Source organism: Culex quinquefasciatus, chromosome 3 (assembly GCF_015732765.1).
Source record: "Culex quinquefasciatus strain JHB chromosome 3, VPISU_Cqui_1.0_pri_paternal, whole genome shotgun sequence".
Taxonomy (NCBI): Eukaryota; Metazoa; Arthropoda; class Insecta; order Diptera; family Culicidae; genus Culex; species Culex quinquefasciatus.
This window is the reverse complement of record NC_051863.1, coordinates 141330411-141352352: the sequence shown is the minus strand read 5'-3', so window position 1 is coordinate 141352352 and position 21942 is coordinate 141330411. Positions and strand designations below refer to the sequence as shown.

Genomic DNA, 21942 nt, shown 5'->3' with positions numbered 1-21942 from the left:
TTTTTGCCCACATTCGTAAATAGAAAATCTGCATGCACAAGCACACTACTCTCGTTATATTATCTTAAGAAATAACCATTATTTAAACTTTGTTCAACTTTAGCCCAGCTCTACAACAAGGTGAGTGTTGAGATGGAGGTTATTAACGAAGTTCAATCACTAAATTGTTGGAAAAGCTGGTCAAAATGTGCATAAATTGCATTTCCTACCCCAGGTTTCTAGAGACATCTGTGGTGTGTGACACACACATTTTTCCATGTGGGGGTTTTTCACCCACCAACAGCAGCAAAAGCAACGCTCAGTCCCCCCCTCTCATGAGTAATAGCTCTCTTCTTTTTGCATTGCAGCCACCGCAGAAAAATGGCCCGTGGACACCAGAAACTCCAGTCGCAGCAAAAGGCCCAGGAGAAAAATGCCAAGCTCAAGAAGCAGCAGGGCCACGGCCTGAGTGACCAGATGAAGGCGGCCCAGAAGGCGCTCGTATTTTCCTGTTCAGTGTGCAAGGTTGGTTGGTTGGCTGGAAAACACATTCCCACACTTTCACCTCTTTTTGATGTTGTTGAAACGCAGACATTGAAGCCACGCTTGGAGTAAGGTTCTTTCAGCAACCCCATATTACCATACAAGCTTAGCTGGCTGATCAATTTTGAACTGACCTAAATTTTAATTAATATAAAGTTTCAAAGTTATTCAAACAAATCTATTTCTTTCTCCACAGTCCCAGATGCCAGATCCGAAGACGTACAAGCAGCATTTCGAGAACAAACATCCCAAGGTGGAACTGCCAGCCGAGCTGAAGGAGGTCGTGTAACAATTTCCACTGCGCAGCGGCCCCAGCGTATCAACCTTTGTTTAACTTTATTCATTTATACCGGAAATATTAGCAACAACAACAACAACAGCAGAAAACATGTAAAATTGGATTTCGGACTCTAATTTTGTCGAAGCTGAATTCAGAAATACAAAATATATACATTCAAGAGAATGAAAACAAAAAAAAACATTGTTCGACACTTTTTGCAGTGTGATTTACAAAGATATTGGCGGTCAAAAGGTTATAATTTATGAAATAACACAAACTCCACTAATTAGAAAAAAAGAGCGATGGATTTGATCCGTTCCAAAGCCATGGCGACACTTAATCAAAATGAGGTAAGACAAATGCATAGCAAAATTTTAACTCTTCTCTGTACACCAATACCAGCGTTAAGTTACGTTCAATAAAAAGCGTCTCGTTACAAATTTATTACGTTACTTTTTTATTTAGAGATTTTTTTAAACTTTTGAGTAGGGGAAATATACCTTTTCTCGTTCCATTTCTGTTATCGCCCTATCAGCAATTTGATTATGAATCACAGCTTTCATGAAGTGTTTTTGACTATTCCAAAGTAATAAGTATTTCAAATGAAAGTGAGCAAGCAACTCTCCATTGTTTATGTTTATGAAAATGTTGTTTGAATAGCGGAAAAACTGCAAAAGTGATTGGAATAAGTCAAAAGGCTTAGTGTGACAAAAATGTGAATATTTCCCGTATGTGACTGAAAAAATAAAAACTTATGCAGCTTTGATTGATTTTCTTACAATTAGGCTGAAACAAATTGTATTTAAAGTTTTCGTCCCTCGCCTCTGGTTGATGACTAGGCTGTAGCTAAAATTGCAAAAAAAAACATAGAATTTATGAAAATATTTTTTTCTTTGCATTTTTACGATTTATACCGATCTGTGGTTCCAAAATACAAAATTTATAAAAAGATTTAAGGTTTTTATTTGATATCTATAGCAGCATTATTAAATGTATTATGAGTAATTTACAACAAATTTTACGAGTTCATTAAATGCAAATTTCAATTTTGGTCATTAAATATGTTTTTTGAACCTTTTTTTTGAGGTTTCGAAGGGGGGGGGGAGTGAGAGGAGACAAAAACTTTAAATAAAATTTGCAATGGCCAGAAAAATACTCTAATAAGTGGTTCTCTATGATTTCGCAAATCGGCTTTTCCTTATATTTTTTTATTTAGAATATTCAACTGGGGACCATCCATAAACCACGTGGACACTTTAAGGCGGGGGGGGGGTATGGCGATTGTCCACGATCCATACAAAAAATTGTCCACGAGGGGGGGGGGGGTTCGAGATTCCCAAAAAAGTGTCCACGTGGTTTATGGATGGTCCCCTGACCATATCTCGGAAACTATTGGTCCGGTTTTCAATTTTAAATATTCAAAGTATTGCAACATCTTATGATCTTATCAACAACAATATTACAAAAAAAAATATAATTAGCATAAGCATTTTAGGACGCCCTATCCACGGATGGCTCCACAACGCTTATCCCTCTGTTTGGTGTGGCATGTCTTTATCTTTTGATGAGTGTGTAATACTACCCAGGGCATAAGGGGGTCCTTGCCGGGTCCAAGCTATCCTTTGGAGAACGGAAGGAATGTTAGTAAACATCTATCTAAAGTGCGCAAGGATCCCTGCGTCACCTTAGTGGTATAGATGTTTGTAGGGTGGTTTTGGACTCAATGTTAGTATGAAAGGTAGTACCCTAGCATATACCTCAAGAGATAAACAATATTACAAAAATTTTATAATTTGGTCTAAAATATTAAATCAGGAAATAGTAGTTTATGCAACAAGTTGCAAAAAGAGGATTTTTTCAGCACTAGTCGTACATTTATCCAACGAGGTTCACCGAGTTGGATAAATACGAAGAGTGCTGAAAAAATCAAGTTTTGCAACGAGTTCCATACAACATTTTTTGCAATTCCGAAAAACACTCATTGAGTGAAATTTTAAGTCAAATTTTCATGTATTTTGTCAATAAATCGTTTAAATCAAATTTTTTTTTGAAAAGTGTTACTTTTCGAAACGAGTGCTGAAAAGCTCAACTTTTCAGCACCCATTTCAGTGCTATTGCTATTCGATTCTGTTATTATTGGTACAGAAAAGTAGGCTATTTCATCGTTCAAGAATGACAGGAAAAGTAAGTAGTTTCACGGAACTACGGAATTGCAAAATAGTAGTTTATGCAACAAGTTGCAAAAAGAGGAATTTTTCAGCACGAGTCTTACATTTATCCAACGAGGTTCACCGAGTTGGATAAATACGACGAGTGCTGAAAAAATCAAGTTTTGCAACGAGTTCCATACAACATTTTTTGCAATTTCGAAAAACACCCATTGAGTGAAATTTTAAATCGAATTTATATGTATTTTGTCAATAAATCGTTTAAATCAAAAAAATGTTGAAAAGTGTTACTTTTCGAAACAAGTGCTGAAAAGTTCAACTTTTCAGCACCCATTTCAGTGCTGAAAAGTAGAACTTTTCAGCATTTATTTTGAAAAGTGTTGCTATTCGATTCTGTTATTTTTGGTACAGAAAAGTAGGCTATTTCATCGTTCAAGAATGACAGGAAAAGTAAGTAGTTTCACGACGGAATTGCAAAAATTAGATATTATGAGACTTTTTTTTTAATTAAGCTTGATTTGAAAAATAGTTTCCGAGAAATCAGTAAGATTCAGTCTTGTCTAGTCGATGACTTGCTACGTAATGACGTCACCAAGTTTAGTAGTAACCATTAGACTGGCTCGTCGTTATATGAAACATTTAAAAATTTCTTCGGAAAAGTTTTAGAGATTTTTTTTCAATGTTAACACTTTTGAGTTGGTTTAAAAAAAAATAGTAGAAAATAAAAATGATAAAAATCAAAATGTAAAAAATAAGGTTTTCCCGTAGGGTAGAGTAGTCTATAATGAGACACGGGGAACAATGATAAAATGGCTCTCACAAGTCGTAGTTTCAACCAATCAGGCTCATATTTGGGGGAAAGGTGTGTCTACTGGATACACGTCTGCCATATAAGTGGCTTTGGTTATGGACGCTCTCTTGAAAAGTAATTCATAAATGTTTGATTCTGGGGTGTAAAAGTAAATTATGGACAAAAAATACTTTTTCGCTCGTAGGCTGCCATTTACACCAAAACTAATATTTCTTCAAATGTCTTTCGACGTTCCATAGGGATTAAGTTGGGCTACAATGTCCTTTCATTAGATTTGGCCAAAATTTAGAATACACCCAGAATCCAGGACTGTCTCATTGTTCCCCACTCTTTTCAGCCCATGGGTAACAATGAGACACTTTGATTTTTCTTCAATAAACTTTTCAAAATCGATGGAAATCTTTGAAAACATGAATTAAAAGTGATTTTGGCATATTTATAGAGTTTAAACTTCATTTAACCAAAAATACAAAGTTATTTGGTATTAATATATGGATTTTACAAAATTTAAATACTTTTTAGTGAAACTTTTGTTATTAAATGTTTCATGTTGGCCATATTGCTCTAAAATGTTCAAGGCAAGTCACCTGCTATAGAACAATACAAAAACATGATGTTTTGCTAGAAAAATGTTGATTTTCGTAGAGTGTCTCATTGTTCCCCAGCTGTCTCATTGTTCCTGCCAAGTGCGTCTACAATGAGACAGTTGAATAACTCTGGCTGTAGATGTCGGATCGATCTCATGTTTTGGTCAATGATAGAACACATTAAAAGAAAGATAATGCAACTAAAAGCTCATTAAGACATGCTGATGAAAAAATTAGAAAAATCGTTGAAAGTTGAAAACCAAAAGTGTCTCATTGATGACTACTCTACCCTACTAATTCCCATACAAAATTTCAATGCGCAAAGTGTGGACGCAACCAATCGCTCTCAAATTTTGAGCATGAGCATGAGAGATCACCCATGGTTGCCCCTCCGTTGCTGAACAGAACCGTAATATCCTTTCAGCACTACTGATTATAGGCTTCGACGATCTAGTGGTGTTTCCCTTATCAACAGCATGTATGAATGCGCTGAAAAGATAAAACACCATGATTGCTAAAGCTAGATCAGTTGCGAATAGGTAACAGTCATTGGCCACCAACGGCGCCCGCCATGTCAGTTTGTAGACCTCGATTTTAAGGGACGGGAATGTTAGTTAGCGCAGGTTGCTACTAGGGCAGCTGGTTTGCCCTGTGCATACACCCCACGAGCGCCAGAAACCTGAAAATGTGTTAGTAGGATAGGGTGTTTGCTTAGGATTCATCATAGAAGATGATGCGACCCAAAATAATAATGTTTGTTGAAAGGTATTATATATTATTCCCGACATTTCCCGTTGCGACCCGACGGAAAGGCATCGCAAATCGGACTCTGCACAATCCTGTTTTTTCACTTTGCAAACAAACGCTCGCACTGATGGAACAGCAACCAATCGCTCTCAAATTTTGGGGGAAAAAATCGATGTTCTGAAAAATCAATCATCTCGCGCCATCCTAATATAAAAGCGTTTAAAATCTTACATGTCGATGTCATTCGCGGGCTTACGGCCACGTTTTTCGGAATGGCACCCCAGTATCTTCGAGAAGGACGTTATTCACGTCAACAAATGACCGATTCTTCGGCTCCTTTTCAAAAAAAATCCGAGTTTTTTTTTCAGCGTGCAATAAACGTATAATGAACAGTATTGTAAAAGCAGACAAAAATCAAAATACGAGCGCAACCTGTCAAAGCTGTTGCGCCACAGGCTAATTTACACGCTAACCAAAAATCACAACATTTTTGTTCGGCGCAACAGATTTTTTCGCGCAACAGAAGTGATGCGCACTTCGGTTTGGTGCAGCGCGGATAATAATGTGACTGTGCTTTCCCTGAAATGAAAATTTAGTGGACGGGACAACATCGTAAAACTCTAGAGTTGTCTTTCATATGTTTATAGGACCTATTCAAAATAAAACTCTAGAACTGGACTTTTAAAAGGCACATAAAAAATAGCTACAGTTTTGCCAGGACGGTTTTTTTTTAAACTTTTGCTCTTCTACACATTGAATAACAAATTTGTTGCTCCTTGAAATGAACGAATTGGTTGAAATTTGAGTTTTTGACAGTTTTCACGCAAAGTTTTCACGCAAAGGCGTGACGAGACAACGAAAGGAGCAGATTTATGAAAAAAAATCCTCTTCCATTCAATGGATTGCAGACTTAATTTTGTCAATATATTTGGCGTTTGAGGTAAGAAAACGCATTTAAAAAACATTGAAATTATTGGAAATCTTAAAAATGTTGTAACTTTGGCAAAATTCAATTTAATTTCAAAATTCAAAATGCATCTGAAAAGGCTCGATAAATGCAACAAACAAAATGCAGGGTAGAGCATCCCAATTGGTTAAATTTAAAGGGACCACAATTTTCAAACTCAAATAAAAAAAAATGTTGAATACTAATATGATAAAATTATCACCGGAAAATTTGATTTAAGGGGCCCTCGAGCAAAAATTTACAACCAAAAAAATCACTAAAAGAAAAATGTCTATAATATGGTAAATTGGGCCCTAAAATGAAGCTTAGATTTCTGATATTATTGTTTACAGAGATAAAGCTTATTTTTCTGAGTACAATGACCCTTTGTACGACCACAAAGAGTTTAAAATGGATTTTTAAATTAATTTTGAAAAATTAACCTCGCAGTCCTTCTTGACAGAAAAGCTCCTACTTGACAGCTTGTTCCAAGGGGACCATAGTTGATCCATCGAAAAAATGTTGTCTTGCCAAAAAAAAATGTTTGCATTAAAATGAAAAAAAAAGTGATCAGAAATGGTTTTTAATCGTCTTTTTTCCCACTGTACATAAAAATTGACATAGGGCTTTAGTACCCAATTGCAATGCTGTTAATCGATGAATCAACGTCATCGATGTCGTTGATCATTGATTTAAACGTAATCGTAATCGCAGCCATCGTTGATTTAATCGTTTAACGGCGATTAACGGCGTTGATCAACGCGTTGATTATCGATAATCAACGCGTTGATCAACGGCGTTCTTTAAAAGTTTTCTAGAGTTTTATGAGGAAAGAACGATGTTTTCATAAATGTTTTGATTGGGAAACATTCCCAAATAGATGTGGCATGGTTGTTCGGGAGCCAACCTCCTGTGGCCGAATGGTTACGGGTTTCGCCTCATAAGCGGAAAGTCATGGGTTCTTCTCAGGGTGGCAGCCTTAGGTTTAAGTTCAGAGGTAGCAGCAACCGTATGAGTATAAAACGGTTGCTTCACGTGCTCTTCAAGCATGTGATCGATCTTGGGATATTCCTGTGCGCCTCATTCCCAAAATACTTTCCTCGTGTCTTCGCATGTAAATAATGCCCAGCCGATCGGTATTGCACTGCAGTCCAGTCGCATTGTCCAGATCAGAGCAAAGGGAACACCGCAAATATAGCACCACAAAAGACAATTGTCTTTACAAGACCCCGCGCGGCAAATAATAGCTGCTGGGAAGAGCTTGAAAAATGACACGAAAAAATTGTCACCGCGGTTCTAGCGATGCATAGCGCACAAGGCACAAGGAAAGGAGTTTACAGCATCTGGATGGAACAGCACTTTCCCTCTCAATAGGGACTGTGTTATAGATCTAGAAATGCTTAATAACAGTAAAAATGGGTAACACGATACAATAGACCTCGTAATCAGGATTCTGTGTCTTAATACTCAAACAGAAAAAAAAAAATGGTTGTTCGGGGATCCGTATGTACCAAGAGGACCGAAGTGACCGGATTTTAAACGTAATTTAAGCCCTAGCTAATTGCTGGTCACTTCCATCTCCACTTTGGTTCATAAGTCCAACCAGGATTTTCTTATGTAAATGACACCGGGGACGGACAATTGGGAACCGAGATATGGTCGGTTCACCAGAATTATTGTTCCGTCGGGTTCAGTAAGAGTCTCGCGTGGCTAAATATTGGCAGTTTTTCTATGATACAATACTGAATTGATTACATGACCCATGTTCCAGAACCCAGATTAAAATTGGCCAAGATATCAAACTTCGTGTCAGACCGGAGTAGCCAACTGTTATTGATCAATGAGTAAACCAAATATTTATGACCTACTGCGATCGGTTTTCGGCACCACCCGATAGATTTATCTCTTCGATCGAAACTCAACAACAGTAGTTAACGACATCGATGACGTTGAAATAAAAAAAAAAGTACCAAATTCCTCAATTGGGTCCTAAAATGAAGCTTAGATTGCTGATATTATTGTTCACAGCGATAAAGCTTATTTTTCTGAGTACAATGACCCTTTGTACGACCACAAAGAGTTTAAAATGGATTTTTAAATTAATTTTGAAAAATTAACCTCGCGGTCCTTCTTGACAGAAAAGCTCCTACTTGACAGCTCGTTCCAAGGGGACCATAGTTGATCCATCGAAAAAATGTTGTCTAGTCAATTTTTTTTTTGCATTAAAATGAAAAAAAGTGATCAGAAATGGTTTTTAATCGTGTTTTTTACCGTTGTACATAAAAATTGGCATAGGGCTTTAGTACCCAATTCTAGGAATTTTGCCTCCTTTTTTAATTAATCCAAAAAATACAATTACTTAATAAATAAGGAAAGGAGCCAAAATTCCTAGTTTTTTGAATTTGGTACTATTGTTTTATGTCATTGTAGTGTCCCAGATGTCCCCTTTAACTCGCCCCATTTCTCGGGCTCGCTCTTAAAAATTGAAATAAAGTGACATGTTGGTGTAGCGTCGCTAAGAATCGGTCAAATATCGAAGGAGCCGCACTGTACCTTACTGTGCACAGCCACAACATTTTCGAAACCAATTCCCTACCTATCCATGTTTACGAGAGGGCTGCAACATAAATACTCACGCAGCATAAATGTGTATGCTACCGACTCGATGTGGAGCAGCTCGGTTGATTGGTAGAGATTTTAGCACCCCTAAAATTTCTACCGCGCCCACACCAATACAAACATATTTTTGACAGAAGTTGGTCTTCTTTTGCGTCCGTGATTCCAAACTTTGACAGCAGTAGCAAGGGCGCACGGGCAAGCTGGAGTCATCTGGAACGGAAAGGACGAGCGTTTTTCCTAATTTCCAACTAAATTTTCCGAGTTTTCACTAAGTTTCTGGTTCAAAACTATTCTCTCAACGTAAGTAAAGTGTGTTTTTAGTGTTTTGTGAAGTAATTTCCCACAAATTCGCCTTTAACAATGCTCCAACATCCCATCTCAAATCGGCCATATTTTTGTGCTACTTTTTTTTCCCACCCTCGCCAGATTCGAAATGGCTCGCGGACACCAGAAGATCCAGTCGCAACAAAAGGCCCAGGAGAAAAATGCAAAGCTCAAGAAGCAGCAGGGCCACGGCCTGAGCGACCAGATGAAGGCGGCCCAGAAGGCGCTCGTATTTTCCTGTGCGGTGTGCAAGTCCCAGATGCCGGACCCGAAAACGTACAAACAGCACTTTGAGAACAAACACCCCAAGTCGGAACTTCCGGCCGAACTGAAGGATGTTTAACCAGTGGGGGGGAGCACAGTCACCGTCACCGCCGCCGCGGTGGAGAGAGATTCCGAGACACACACACACACATTCACACAAAACTCCCGGAGGATGTCGTCGAACCGAGATAATTCCACAAACACACAAGATTTAAATACTGCTTTCAGTTAGTTTTGTAGCATTTTTTTTATGTTTTTGTGATTTTTTTTAAACAAAATAACTTGTAAATAATTCCACCCAAACCAGACGGAGCCGAATCAGCTTCCGGAAAAACATTCGCTATAGATTCAGTCCAGAAATGTGGCACGGGAAGGAATGAAGCTAAAACAAATAAGTATTCAATAAAGAACGAGTGATGAAACAACGCTAAATTGGGTATGTCTATAGTAATTGGGTATATCGTAGTTCCAGAATATTCCTTTATACGTTGATGACACGTTTTTCAACCAAATTTAAGAAGATCGTTTTTCGAGTGATTTTATAGCTATCTGCGATGATAAAGGCAAAAATCAAATAAAATTTGAAGTGAAAAAAAAGTTGGTGTCTCAATCATAATCCAAAACAAAAAAAATAGCCGATATGGGTCAATTATTTCTATTATTATTAATTAATGCTGTTTTTAGTCTATTTTTTAAATGGGTAAATTTAGGTCCCTGGAATGGCTTCTGCACCTAGAAAAACTCAATCTTTTCATAAACAAGATTTTATCCAAATTTTTAAGCGAAAATGGCGTTCGAATGGTGAACGCCCGAAATGTCAAAATCATGCAGTGGTACCGACATTATGAAAAAGTGTGTCATGGCATGACAGTCACATTTTTTTATAATGTTGGTGCTACTGCGCAATTTGACATTTCGAGCGTTCACCATTAAAACGCCATCTTCGCTTAAAAACCTAGATAGGAAATTTTTATGTCAAATGGATAAAGGAGATTGGGGTTGTTCAAATATTACGTCCAGAGATTTTCGGGATTTTAGACCACCCCCCCCCCCCCCTCCCCCCTGTCACGCACTTTTCCTATACCTTTAACATGGGCTGTCACAAAACTCAAACGAATCAAACCAACGAAATTTTTTTGGGCTCGACAACAGCTGACTCAACATGCTGCGAATCAAAACAATACCGTCTACAATCACAAATTACTTCCCTTTCCCACATTGGCGCACCCCTTTCTTTTAGCCGTCTCGACTCTGACCCTCGTTGGCCAAAGGTTTACGAGCCGTTTCTACAAGCTACCAGATAAAAAAATAGGACACTTGCAAGGAACCAGAGCCATACTGATGTCATCAACCAAAAAACTAAATCATTTTTTACATAAACGTAACAAATTTATTCCAGCCCACGCCTCAACCTCCCTCTCCCCTGTCAAAGTACCCACAATCGGGACAGCTCGTCTGCTGCAGCAGTCCCGTCTCCGCAAAATGTCGACAAAACTCCGCAAAAAACTGCCGATATTCAATCGGTTCCACTCCCTGCCGCCCCCGGCACCCCTCCCGATACTCACCGTAAATCCGCGCCACGTTGGGACAGCGCGAAAGCTTCACCAACTCTCCACTCACCGCACAGTGGTGATCCTCGTCCGTTCGATGCGCGCCGATGTGCTGCTTGGCCATTGCGAGCGGATCCACCAGAACGCGCACTTGGCCTGAGTGCAGCCGGGACGCGTCCATACCCTCGTCGTAATCAAAGTCAAACTTGCTGCCTTTCTTCAGCAGAGCGGGGAAGTTGGGATTTCCGCAGACCGCGTGCTTGTCGCCGTTCTTTTTTGCGAGAACTATTCGAATATTTTTATCGGTCAAAACGTACGTGTTCATGAACATCGTTTTGCACACTTTGACCAGTCGGGACTGCACGGGCAGGAAGTAGTGGTTGAACAGGCGTTTGTTCAACGGAGCCCGAGAGCTGGGCACATTGCAGATGTGGTCGGCGATGAACTGACGCTGTGCGGTGTGAGACTTGAGCGTGAGCAGTTTGGACAGTAGCTGTTGGCGCACCTCGTCCGAGACTCGCGTCCTGCACTGGAACTGGCAGGAGGGGCCGCAGTTTGGTCGAAGAACGCGGGCCGGCCATTGCTGCCCGCTTCGGGACGTGTAGCTGAGGCCGCGGAGTTTGCGCTTTTGCCGACTAAATTTGGCGAGGTCTTTTTCTTCCTCGGGCGGCAGAATTTCAGTCTGACTGTCGGTGTCGGAATGGTCGTCACCTTCGTCGTCATCGTCGACAGATTCGTCTCCACGGGGAAGAGCTTCCACGAACTCAGATTCAATGTCCAAAGGGTCATCCTTATCAGCTTCTTTGGGTGACTTGCTAGCTTCATCACAGTCAGGTAGAATCTCGGCGTCGTTGATGGCTACTTCGAAAGAACTTTCAGGCGGATTGCTCAGCAGATGTTTTACTTGGCTCGTGGTAAGCTGGAACACACGCAGGAACGTCTTCCGGCAAACCACGCGCACGGTTGACTCGAAGGGCAGCATGAATCGAGCTCTAAACAGTGCACTCTGAAAGTTTGGAAGAGAAACGGTCAAAAAATACTTTGTTTATGACGGCGTGCCTCACAATCGCCGAAGATATACAGAGGGCTGAAATTATCGTAATTTTTTAAAATTTACCTACCTCATCTGGATGCCTCTTGCCCGCTAACAACTGGACGTGCTCTGAGAGGAAGTTCTTTTGCTCCTGTTTGGATTTCTCCCAAAAGCTGCTCCGTATCTGCTCAATCACTTCCTCCGTAAACAAGTTCTCGCACTGCAGAGTGCATTTGCACCCTCCCTCCCGGACTACTTTCGCGACCGCTGGGACGCCAGCCTCGTCATACTCGAAGTAAAACTTGCCCCCCTTCTTCAGCAGCGCCGGAAAGTTTGGATTTCCGCAGACAACGTGCTTGTCGCCGCTCTTTTTCGACAGAATTACTCGAATTTTCTTATCGCTCAAGCGGTACGTGTTTATGAACATCTTTTGCACACTTTGACCAGCCGCGACTCAACGGGCAGGAAGTAGTGGTTGGACAGCATACGGCGACTGGACAGCGATTGCGGTTTCGCGACCGGCATGGCGCAGATGTGATCGTTGATGAATCGCCGCTTATCGTTTAGGGACATTCGTAGCAGGTGCTCCAGCAGCTGTTGTCGCACCTCGTCCGACACTCGCAGAATGCACTGAGAATGGCAGGTGGGACCGCAGTTTGGCTTGACCGTGCGTGCGATTCCTTTCTGGTTATCGGCTTCCGGATCAAGAAGGAGTTCCTCGTCTAAGGAATCGTCGTCACGGGGAAGTACGACCAAGAAATCGTCTGCGTCAAATTCGTCCATCTCGGTTTCAATATCCACAGGTTCGTGCTTCACCGGATCGCTTGGTGACCTGCTAGCTTCATCCCTGTCAGGTAGAATCATCTGGTCGTCGATTTCCGGTTTGATATCTTCCACTTTGATGCATTCCTGGTCGATTTTGAAGCGCTTGTCCGGTAGAATCTCCTCCGAGTCGTCGTCCTGCTGCACAAATTCCGACGGAGCAGCTTTTCGCTTGCCGTTCGATTCTGCCGCCATTGCGGTGCAGGTTCTGAGTTTACAGATTACAAAATTACCGCCGAGTTCGGCATCTGGTGCAAAATGTAAACATAAACAAAAAATGACAACACAGCTGTTTGACGACAGTACCAGCGCGCTAGTTTGAACCGTTTTGTGAAAAATGAGGAAAATGTCAGCCGCCTCGGGTGACTGCCAAGGCAAAAAGTCAGGAATTGGGTACTAATGTAAATTTTTATGTACAACGGTAGGGCAGCGAATGACCAAGAAGGTTAAAGCTGCCAGAAATAAATGAATTAACAACAACAACAACAACATGTACAACGGTAAAGAACACGATTAAAAACCATTTCTGATCACTTTTTTTTTATTTAAATGCAAAAAAAAATTGACAAGACAACACTTTTTCGATGGATCAACTATGGTCCCCTTGGAACGAGCTGTCAAGTAGGAACTTTTCTGTCAAGAAGGACCGCGAGGTTAATTTTTCAAAATTGATTTAAAAATTCATTTTAAACTCTTTGTGGTCGTACAAAGGGTCATTGTACTCCGAAAAATAAGCTTTATCGCTGTATACAATAATATCAGCAATCTAAGCTTCATTTTAGGACCCAATTGCAAGAAAACTTATCTCAGTTCATTTTTTTTTTTCGCTCAACAGCATTACCTTGGCGTTCTCTATTGCGGGATTCCTACTCGAAACAAGGTGTCCTCTTGCCGCAGCATCCAGGTTTTGTGGACATAGTGGGCAACCAATTCAAGAAGTGTCTTGTACAAAGTCAGCTTCGTGACAAGTTGTACTCGCTCAGGTGTCAAGGTTTTTCGTAATCACAAGTACACGAACTCGCTCACCTTCGAATTTGAACCCATTCCTCTCATGTACTTCGTTTTCGTCGTATTCATGGCCATTCCAATCCGTCTTGCTTGCTTGTCTTCATGTCGGTGTGTAAACCCTTTTCACCGTCTTTAGGTCTCTAGATCCGATAAAAATTGATGACCTGGAAGTCTAATAAAGGGAACGAGAAGTACAAACTCACAAAACAAATCAACGTGATCTTATTTATTGCAATCCATAGCTCAACCACCCCGTTCAAAGAACCCACACCCGGGACACTTTGTCGGCAGCAGCAGTCCCGTTTGTGCAAAGGCTATACAAAACTCGGCATAATACTGCCGAAAATCGACCGGCTCCACTCCCACCTGGCACCCCTCCAGATATTGACTGTACATCCGTGCCACATTGGGACAGTGCGAAAGCTTCACCAAAGCTCCGCTCACCGCACAATGATGGTCCTCGTCCATCCGATGCGCCGCGATGTGTGCCTTGGCAAACACGAACGGATCCACGACTTCGTCCAGCAGATCCGGATTCTTGGTATGTTCGTTCAGCAGAATCCGTACTTGGCTCGATTTAAGCTGAAACGTGTGCAGGAACATTTTTCGACATACCTTCGCGACGGTTGAGCCGAGGGGAAGCGTGAAGTGGGCCCTGTACAGTGGGTTCTGAAAGATTGGAGAAGAAAATAATGTTTTACAATGTTTCCAACCACGAACAAGTATCTAACTAACCTTATCCCGGTTGTTTCTCTTGTCGACCAAAACCTGGATATACTTGGAGAGGAAGTTGCGTTGCTGTTCCTTGGACATTTTTCGATAGCTTTTCCGCATCCGCTCAATCACCTTGGTCGGAAATTTGGTCTCGCACTGCAGTTCGCATTTGCACCCTTCTTCGCAGTCTTCCTGCAGTACAGCCACCGCTTCGCCATAACCCTCGTTGTAATCGAAATAAAACGTGCTACCCTTCTTCAGCAGCGTCGGATAGTTTGGATTTCCACAGACCGCGTGCTTGTCGCCGACCTTTTTGGTGATGATGTTGCGCAATGTTCGCGAATGCAGATCGTACGTGTTCATGAACATCGTTCTGCAAACTTTGACCAGCCGAGATTCAACGGGCAGGAAGTAAAAATTGTGAAATCGTCCAGAAAATGAACGCGGTCGTGCGCCTGGCATGCTACAGATGTGGTCGCTTAGAAATTTTCGCTGATCATTTTGAGATAATTGTAGCAGATTCTCCAGTAGCTGCGGCCGCACCTCATCGGGCACTCGGCTAAAGCATTGAAATTTGCAATCAGCACCACAGTTTGGTCTGACCGCGCGGGCCGGACATATTCGTCCAGTTGTGGTCGTGTAACTGAGACCTCTAGTTTTGTACTCTCGTCTGAGTTTGTTGCTGATTCTGTTACCAGATGCGACTTCCTCTAGGATGTTGGAACCGGAATCGGTATGTTCGTCGTCATCGGGTAATTCTTCGTCGATGGAATCGTCATCACGGGGAACGACTACCGCGATATCTAGCTGCTCGGATTCCGGTTGATTCACTTCCGCGGTACTTCCATCACCATCTGTTATTTCAAGTTTTATCGGACCATTTGGTGATTCGCCGACATGACATCGGTTCACCTCCTGCTCAATCGCGGCGCTTTCCGGATCGAAATCTTCCACTTTAACGCAACCGATATCAATCGGAAAATCTTCAAAATCCATCTCCACTGCTCCCTTGTTGAGATCCTGGTCTAAGTCGAACGACATGCTCCTAAACCGTTAATCAAATGAACCGACCTGTACAGAATTCAAGAAACTGGATTAAACTGGACAACCTGTACACGGAATCGCGTCCACCGGATCCATCGAGCTTAAGTGTTTGTTTACGGAAAGTGTAAACATAAACAAAAAGCATAACACAGCTGACGACAGTACCATCTCGCTAGTTTTGACCAGAGAGTAACCACAAAATGATCCAATAAGATTTTTACCCTTTGTTTAACTGATACATTTGAGAGTGTAACGGATAGCTCGTTTGACAGCTGACGCGAGAATAAAGGCAGAGCAGAGACATGGCTTTCTTTTTTTTCTTTTTTGATATTCAGCCTTGGAGCAAAAAATCAAACCATCCACATTAACGACCCCGGGTCTTTTGTGGTCTCTATTGCAAGTTTCTGCTCGAACTTAGTAGTCCGAAGGCTTGAATGGGGAGAGCACCCAATCCTCTTTTTACTCCAAGGAACCTTCCACCCCAGTGTTTGAACTGACGACCTTTGGATTGCGAGTCCAACCGCCGCCAGCGATTCCACCGGAGTAGGCTTGGTTTGGTGTGTTGTTTGTACTTATGGCATGGAGATGACTCCTACACCTGGAATGACTTAACGGCCTAACAACCAAGGCTGGGACCGACATTTTACTTCCTCATCCGATGGAAGGTTGGAGCAGATGGGAATCGAACCCAGAAACATCCGCTTACAAAGCGGACAGCGTAATGGCCTATCTACAATCACTTAGCTTAGTATATCTAAGTAAAGTAAAATAGATAAGTTACTTCGGAAAGTACGGAAAGTACGCAACTTACGGCCATCATCCACAATCAACTTAGAAAACTTGCTGGACTGATATATGTTGCTATGCAGTTGTTTGTTTACCTTTGATATGGAAACGTCAACTTACCGTAGATTTTGAAATTTTCCAAACCATACGTCAAGTTCTAATCTAATTCTTCTCCATTGTAGAAGATCAGATTCATTTCCATTGATTTAAATTCCTAAGGGACCATCCACAAACCACGTGGACACTTTTTTGGTAATCTCAACCCCCCCCCCTCCCCCTCGTGGACAATTGGGTACTAAAGCCCTATGTCAATTTTTATGTACAATGGTAAAAAACACGATTAAAAACCATTTCTCATCACTTTTTTTCATTTTAATGCAAAAAAAATATTGACAAGACAACATTTTTTCGATGGATCAACTATGGTCCCCTTGGAACGAGCTGTCAAGTAGGAACTTTTCTGTCAAGAAGGACCGCGAGGTAAATTTTTCAAAATTGTTTTAAAAATCCATTTTAAACTTTTTGTGGTCGTACAAAAGGTCATTGTACTCAGAAAAATAAGCTCTATCGCTGTAAACAATAATATCAGCAATCTAAGCTTAGTTTTAGGACCCAATTGTCCATACAAAAAAAACTTTTTGTATGGAGCGTGGACAATCGCCCCCTTAAGTGTCCACGTGGTTTATGGATGGTCCCTAAGCTAAGTGCATTTTTTCTAAGTAAAGTGATTGTAGATAGGCCATAAGCCTTGGAGCAAAGAGGAGACGAATCGCGAAGATGTACTTCCGGAAAGCGGGTGGTTGGGAGGATTTGTTCCGGAAGTAACTCGCAATTCGCAATTTCGCAATTTTCAGTGTAAGAACGGGCCTTGACCGATCTTATGCACTAGGTTCCCGACGAACACGCACTGCCCTTACACCTACATCTCACCCTTGCTCTGAGTCAGTACGAGCAACACGCTAGAACACGCTTTGAGTGTTCGTGCCAGGCATGCACACCTTCTTTTCTGGTTACGCATTTTAACTCGGCCGGGGGTGGTACATTAAGGCTGATACGCAGATGGGAAGGAACGCAAAACTCCATACAAAAAAACGCCCAAGAAACGGTCAAGGAAAGGGTCACGAAAAGTTTTTTCTTAAGCGGTACGCAACTGAAAAGTAACAGAAACGGAAAGATTGCGTTTGACGTTTCTTCGCGCGGTGCTTGTTTGTAATATGTTTTGATGAAAAAATCAAAGAATTGTAATTTTCCTTTTTGAATGCGACTGATAATTACAAACGTTTTAATAATTTTGTATTGGATATAATAATATTTAAAATTCCCGCCGAATCTCAAAAAGCAGAATATTGAAACTAAAAGGACAGATTAAGTTTTTTGGTCGAAATGGAGTAAAAAAAGAAGTTGTCTTTATAGATGTCGGCCATCGTGTCATCAACAATTTATTGCTAGTACCAACCAGCTTCCTCTGGATTATGAGTCCCCTGCTCTGTCCGATTTATCCACACTCGCGGGACCAAAATGAAGTAAATCAGAGTGAAATTAAACTTGACAATAATCATACAAATATCTATGTTCTTACTGAAAATACAATAATAATCTGCAATTTTGAAATCCAACCAAACAACAAATTCAAAAATATAAAAAAAAACAAACATTTCAGAAATTTCAAATAACATTTTTTTTTTTTAAATAATAAAGAAAATTTCAACAAAAATCTGAAATTTGGAAAATCGAAATTAAAAATATGCAGAATTGAATAATAATTTTAATATTCAAGTTTTTTATAAATTCAATAGATCAAAAATGTTAAAATTCAAAAAGAATGTACAAGTCGAAATTCTAAAAGTTTTAATAATCGGAAATATAGAAATTCGTAAACACAAATTTACGAAAACCTCGAAATCATTGTTATAATCAAAAACTCTATTTCTTCCGAAATAAAAAAATCTAGAATGAAAATTTAATAATAAAGAAAATTAAAAAAATTAAGAATTTAAGAATTTAAGAATTTAAGAATTTAAGAATTTAGGAATTTAAGAATTTAAGAATTTAAGAATTTAAGAATTTAAGAATTTAAGAATTTAAGAATTTAAGAATTTAAGAATTTAAGAATTTAAGAATTTAAGAACTTAAGAATTTAAGAATTTAAGAATTTAAGAATTTAAGAATTTAAGAATTTAAGAATTTAAGAATTTAAGAATTTAAGAATTTAAGAATTTAAGAATTTAAGAATTTAAGAATTTAAGAATTTAAGAATTTAAGAATTTAAGAATTTAAGAATTTAAGAATTTAAGAATTTAAGAATTTAAGAATTTAAGAATTTAAGAATTTAAGAATTTAAGAATTTAAGAATTTAAGAATTTAAGAATTTAAGAATTTAAGAATTTAAGAATTTAAATTTAAGAATTTAAGAATTTAAGAATTTAAGAATTTAAGAATTTAAGAATTTAAGAATTTAAGAATTTAAGAATTTAAGAATTTAAGAATTTAAGAATTTAAGAATTTAAGAATTTAAGAATTTAAGAATTTAAGAATTTAAGAATTTAAGAATTTAAGAATTTAAGAATTTAAGAATTTAAGAATTTAAGAATTTAAGAATTTAAGAATTTAAGAATTTAAGAATTTAAGAATTTAAGAATTTAAGAATTTAAGAATTTAAGAATTTAAGAATTTAAGAATTTAAGAATTTAAGAATTTAAGAATTTAAGAATTTAAGAATTTAAGAATTTAAGAATTTAACATTTAAGAATTTCAGAATTTCAGAATTTCAGAATTTCAGAATTTAAGAATTTAAGAATTTAAGAATTTAAGAATTTAAGAATTTAAGAATTTAAGAATTTAAGAATTTAAGAATTTAAGAATTTAAATTTAAGAATTTAAGAATTTAAGAATTTAAGAATTTAAGAATTTAAGAATTTAAGAATTTAAGAATTTAAGAATTTAAGAATTTAAGAATTTAAGAATTTAAGAATTTAAGAATTTAAGAATTTAAGAATTTAAGAATTTAAGAATTTAAGAATTTAAGAATTTAAGAATTTAAGAATTTAAGAATTTAAAATTTAAGAATTTAAGAATTTAAGAATTTAAGAATTTAAGAATTTAAGAATTTAAGAATTTAAGAATTTAAGAATTTAAGAATTTAAGAATTTAAGAATTTAAGAATTTAAGAATTTAAGAATTTAAGAATTTAAGAATTTAAGAATTTAAGAATTTAAGAATTTAAGAATTTAAGAATTTAAGAATTTAAGAATTTAAGAATTTAAGAATTTAAGAATTTAAGAATTTAAGAATTTAAGAATTTAAGAATTTAAGAATTTAAGAATTTAAGAATTTAAGAATTTAAGAATTTAAGAATTTAAGAATTTAAGAATTTAAGAATTTAAGAATTTAAGAATTTAAGAATTTAAGAATTTAAGAATTTAAGAATTTAAGAATTTAAGAATTTAAGAATTTAAGAATTTAAGAATTTAAGAATTTAAGAATTTAAGAATTTAAGAATTTAAGAATTTAAGAATTTAGGAATTTAGGAATTTAGGAATTTAGGAATTTAGGAATTAAAGAATTTCTGAATTTAATAATTTAGGAATTTAGGAATTTAGGAATTTAGGAATTTAAGAATTTAAGAATTTAAGAATTTAAGAATTTCAGAATAAAATTAAACGTTTGTACCAGCCTTATTTTATAATTTACAAATTTCCTAACTTCCTAATTTCCTAGTTTCCGAATATCCTAATTTCCTTATTTCATAATTTCCATACTTCCAAATTTCCTGATTTCTTAACTTCCTAACTTCCTAAACTCCTAATTTCCTAGTTTCCTAATTTCCTAACTTCCTTATTTCCTAACATATTATTTTCCTAATTTCACGTTTTTCTAATTTCTGAATTTCCTATTTTCCTTATTTCATAATTTCCTAACATATTAATTTCATAATTTCTTAACTTCCTAACTTCCTAAACTCCTAATTTCCTAGTTTCCTAATTTCCTAACTTCCTAACTTCTTAATTTCCTAACTTCCTAATTTCCTAACTTCCTAATTTCCTAGTTTCCTGATATCCTAATTTTCCAATTTCCTAACTTCCTCACTTCCTAATATCCTAATTTAATTTCCTAACTTTCTTATTTCCTAGTTTCCTAATTTTAAAAATTTCCTCTTTTCCTTATTTCCTAATTTCCAAATTTCCTAATTTCCTCACTTCTTAATTTCCTAATTTCCTCATTTCCTAATTTCCTAACTTCCTTACATCCTAATTTCCTTACATATTAATTTTCTAATTTCTTAATTTCCTTGTTTCATAATTAGGATTACTAATTTTCTTATTTTCTTTATTTTACTGATTTGCTAATATCATAATTTCCAAATTTCCTAATTCCCTTGTTTCCTAATTTCCTATTTTTTTAATTTCCTTATTTCATAATTACATATTTTTAAAATTTCAGTTTTTCTTGTTTTAGAATTTAAAAATTTCTAAATTTGCTTTTATTTATTGATTTCTTAATATTGTTTATAATTGTTGTTAAAAGTTTTTGAATAAACATTTTTAATCTATTTAATTTTAAGTTTTGAATATTTTTAATCTTTTTATTTTTTCCTCGAAAGAACCTCAAGCGCGCACACCGTCAATCGCGCTCATATCACTGAGCAAAAATCCCACGGTTTATCGAAGTGTTCTACACATGATCTGACCCTGCTGTACAGAGCACTCAAATATCAACCGCAAAACACTTGAATTTTGGGCACCAAAATATACTGTCAATTCAATAGCAAAACACTTGAATTTGACGTGTTGCGTCACATGAAATACAATATTATATTTATTGGTTTTAAATAGCTTTTCTTTCTATAATCAATGCATGTTTGCATGTAAAAGAAATGGATTTTGATTTTTTTTTAAATAAAGAAGATGTTGCGCAATTAATTTTTTTGGCTGCTTTTATTTTCTAACTTCAAGAACAACTTGGTGTGTAAAAATTTTGTAATTTTTTTCATCCGGTTGTCCCGACACCACCACTGCTTCCTGGGAGGTTCCTCAGCGTCGGCGAGTGAAGCACCGGAGCCGGCGGAGATGGAGGCCACTGGAGAATCTTCTTGTTGATGCGGAATTCTCTTTGGTAGAACCGCGGTGGTTCCATCGACTCAAACTGTGCCTTGACCATCCGAATGACGCATAGCTTGGCCCCTGCATCCGAATCTTGCTTCTCACTGGCACCGCTTCCTGGTACGGCATCTGCAGCTCTTTCGCATCCTTCCTGTGAATCATACAAAATAAATCCAAAAATCAAAACAAAACCCCACAACAAAATTCTCTCTCCACTCACCAAATAGTCCGGAAAGGAACTTTATCACAAAAGTTGGCTTCTATCCGGGAATCCGGGAGACCAAGCCCTTCCGCTGGCCATACGGAGCCCGAGCCCGAGGACGCAGTCTTGTGGCGATGCTCATCTTCACGGTCACAATCCGGGCAGGCAATTTACTGGACTGGAACATGGCGGCAGCGAACTCACGCGGTCTGCGAAAAACGAACACACCGGACGGCCAAAACTTTCAAATGAGGAAACAAAGCAAAGTCTCATGAAGCTGTCGCGAACCTGCATTTCAAATCAAAACAAGATCAATTTCAAGTGTTTTCCTCATCACTTTGAATAGTTCAACACAGTGGGGCAAATTCATGAGCAAAACACTTGTAATTTTGAGCCACCCGAATGAAAATAAGGTG

General features: G+C 38.0%; 3 protein-coding genes and 1 long non-coding RNA gene across 4 annotated transcripts in view; 2 read left to right on the top strand and 2 right to left on the bottom strand.

Annotated features, from left to right (window-relative positions):
• Positions 1–1246, top strand: LOC6033530 (zinc finger protein 706). The gene is made up of 3 exons (XM_001843915.2): positions 1–120; positions 348–504; positions 719–1246. The coding sequence occupies exons 2-3, from the start codon at positions 361–363 to the stop codon at positions 809–811; spliced, it is 237 nt and encodes a 78-aa protein (XP_001843967.1). The 5' UTR covers positions 1–120; positions 348–360; the 3' UTR covers positions 812–1246.
• Positions 1247–8834: 7588 nt separating this feature from the next.
• On the top strand, positions 8835–9700 carry LOC6033531 (zinc finger protein 706). Its single transcript, XM_001843916.2, has 2 exons — positions 8835–8980; positions 9107–9700. Exon 2 carries the CDS (start codon positions 9114–9116, stop codon positions 9345–9347), a length of 234 nt encoding a protein of 77 aa, XP_001843968.1. The 5' UTR covers positions 8835–8980; positions 9107–9113; the 3' UTR covers positions 9348–9700.
• A 935-nt stretch (positions 9701–10635) lies between these two features.
• Positions 10636–21942, bottom strand: part of LOC6033532 — a 30767-nt gene continuing 19460 nt past the window's right edge. Inside the window, 7 exon segments of the mRNA XM_038261244.1 lie at positions 10636–11824; positions 11940–12280; positions 12283–13039; positions 13846–13853; positions 13951–14350; positions 14417–15448; positions 21230–21475. Coding sequence (XP_038117172.1) covers positions 10676–11824; positions 11940–12280; positions 12283–13039; positions 13846–13853; positions 13951–14350; positions 14417–15448; positions 21230–21475 — 3933 coding nt within the window. The 3' untranslated portion in view covers positions 10636–10675.
• LOC119768825 lies at positions 21145–21893 on the bottom strand. Its single transcript, XR_005278241.1, has 2 exons — positions 21545–21893; positions 21145–21475 (listed from the first exon to the last, which is right to left on the bottom strand). It is a non-coding gene; the product is annotated as an uncharacterized LOC119768825 (long non-coding RNA).

What these genes read in the sequence shown, in the direction of transcription:
- LOC6033531 (XM_001843916.2), top strand. Translation starts at nt 9,114, where the DNA reads ATGGCTCGCGGACACCAGAAGATCCAGTCGCAACAAAAGGCCCAGGAG.
- LOC6033530 (XM_001843915.2), top strand. Translation starts at nt 361, where the DNA reads ATGGCCCGTGGACACCAGAAACTCCAGTCGCAGCAAAAGGCCCAGGAG. An exon ending in TTTCCTGTTCAGTGTGCAAG is followed by an intron (nt 505 to 718) that starts GTTGGTTGGTTG and finishes CTTTCTCCACAG; the next exon opens with TCCCAGATGCCAGATCCGAA.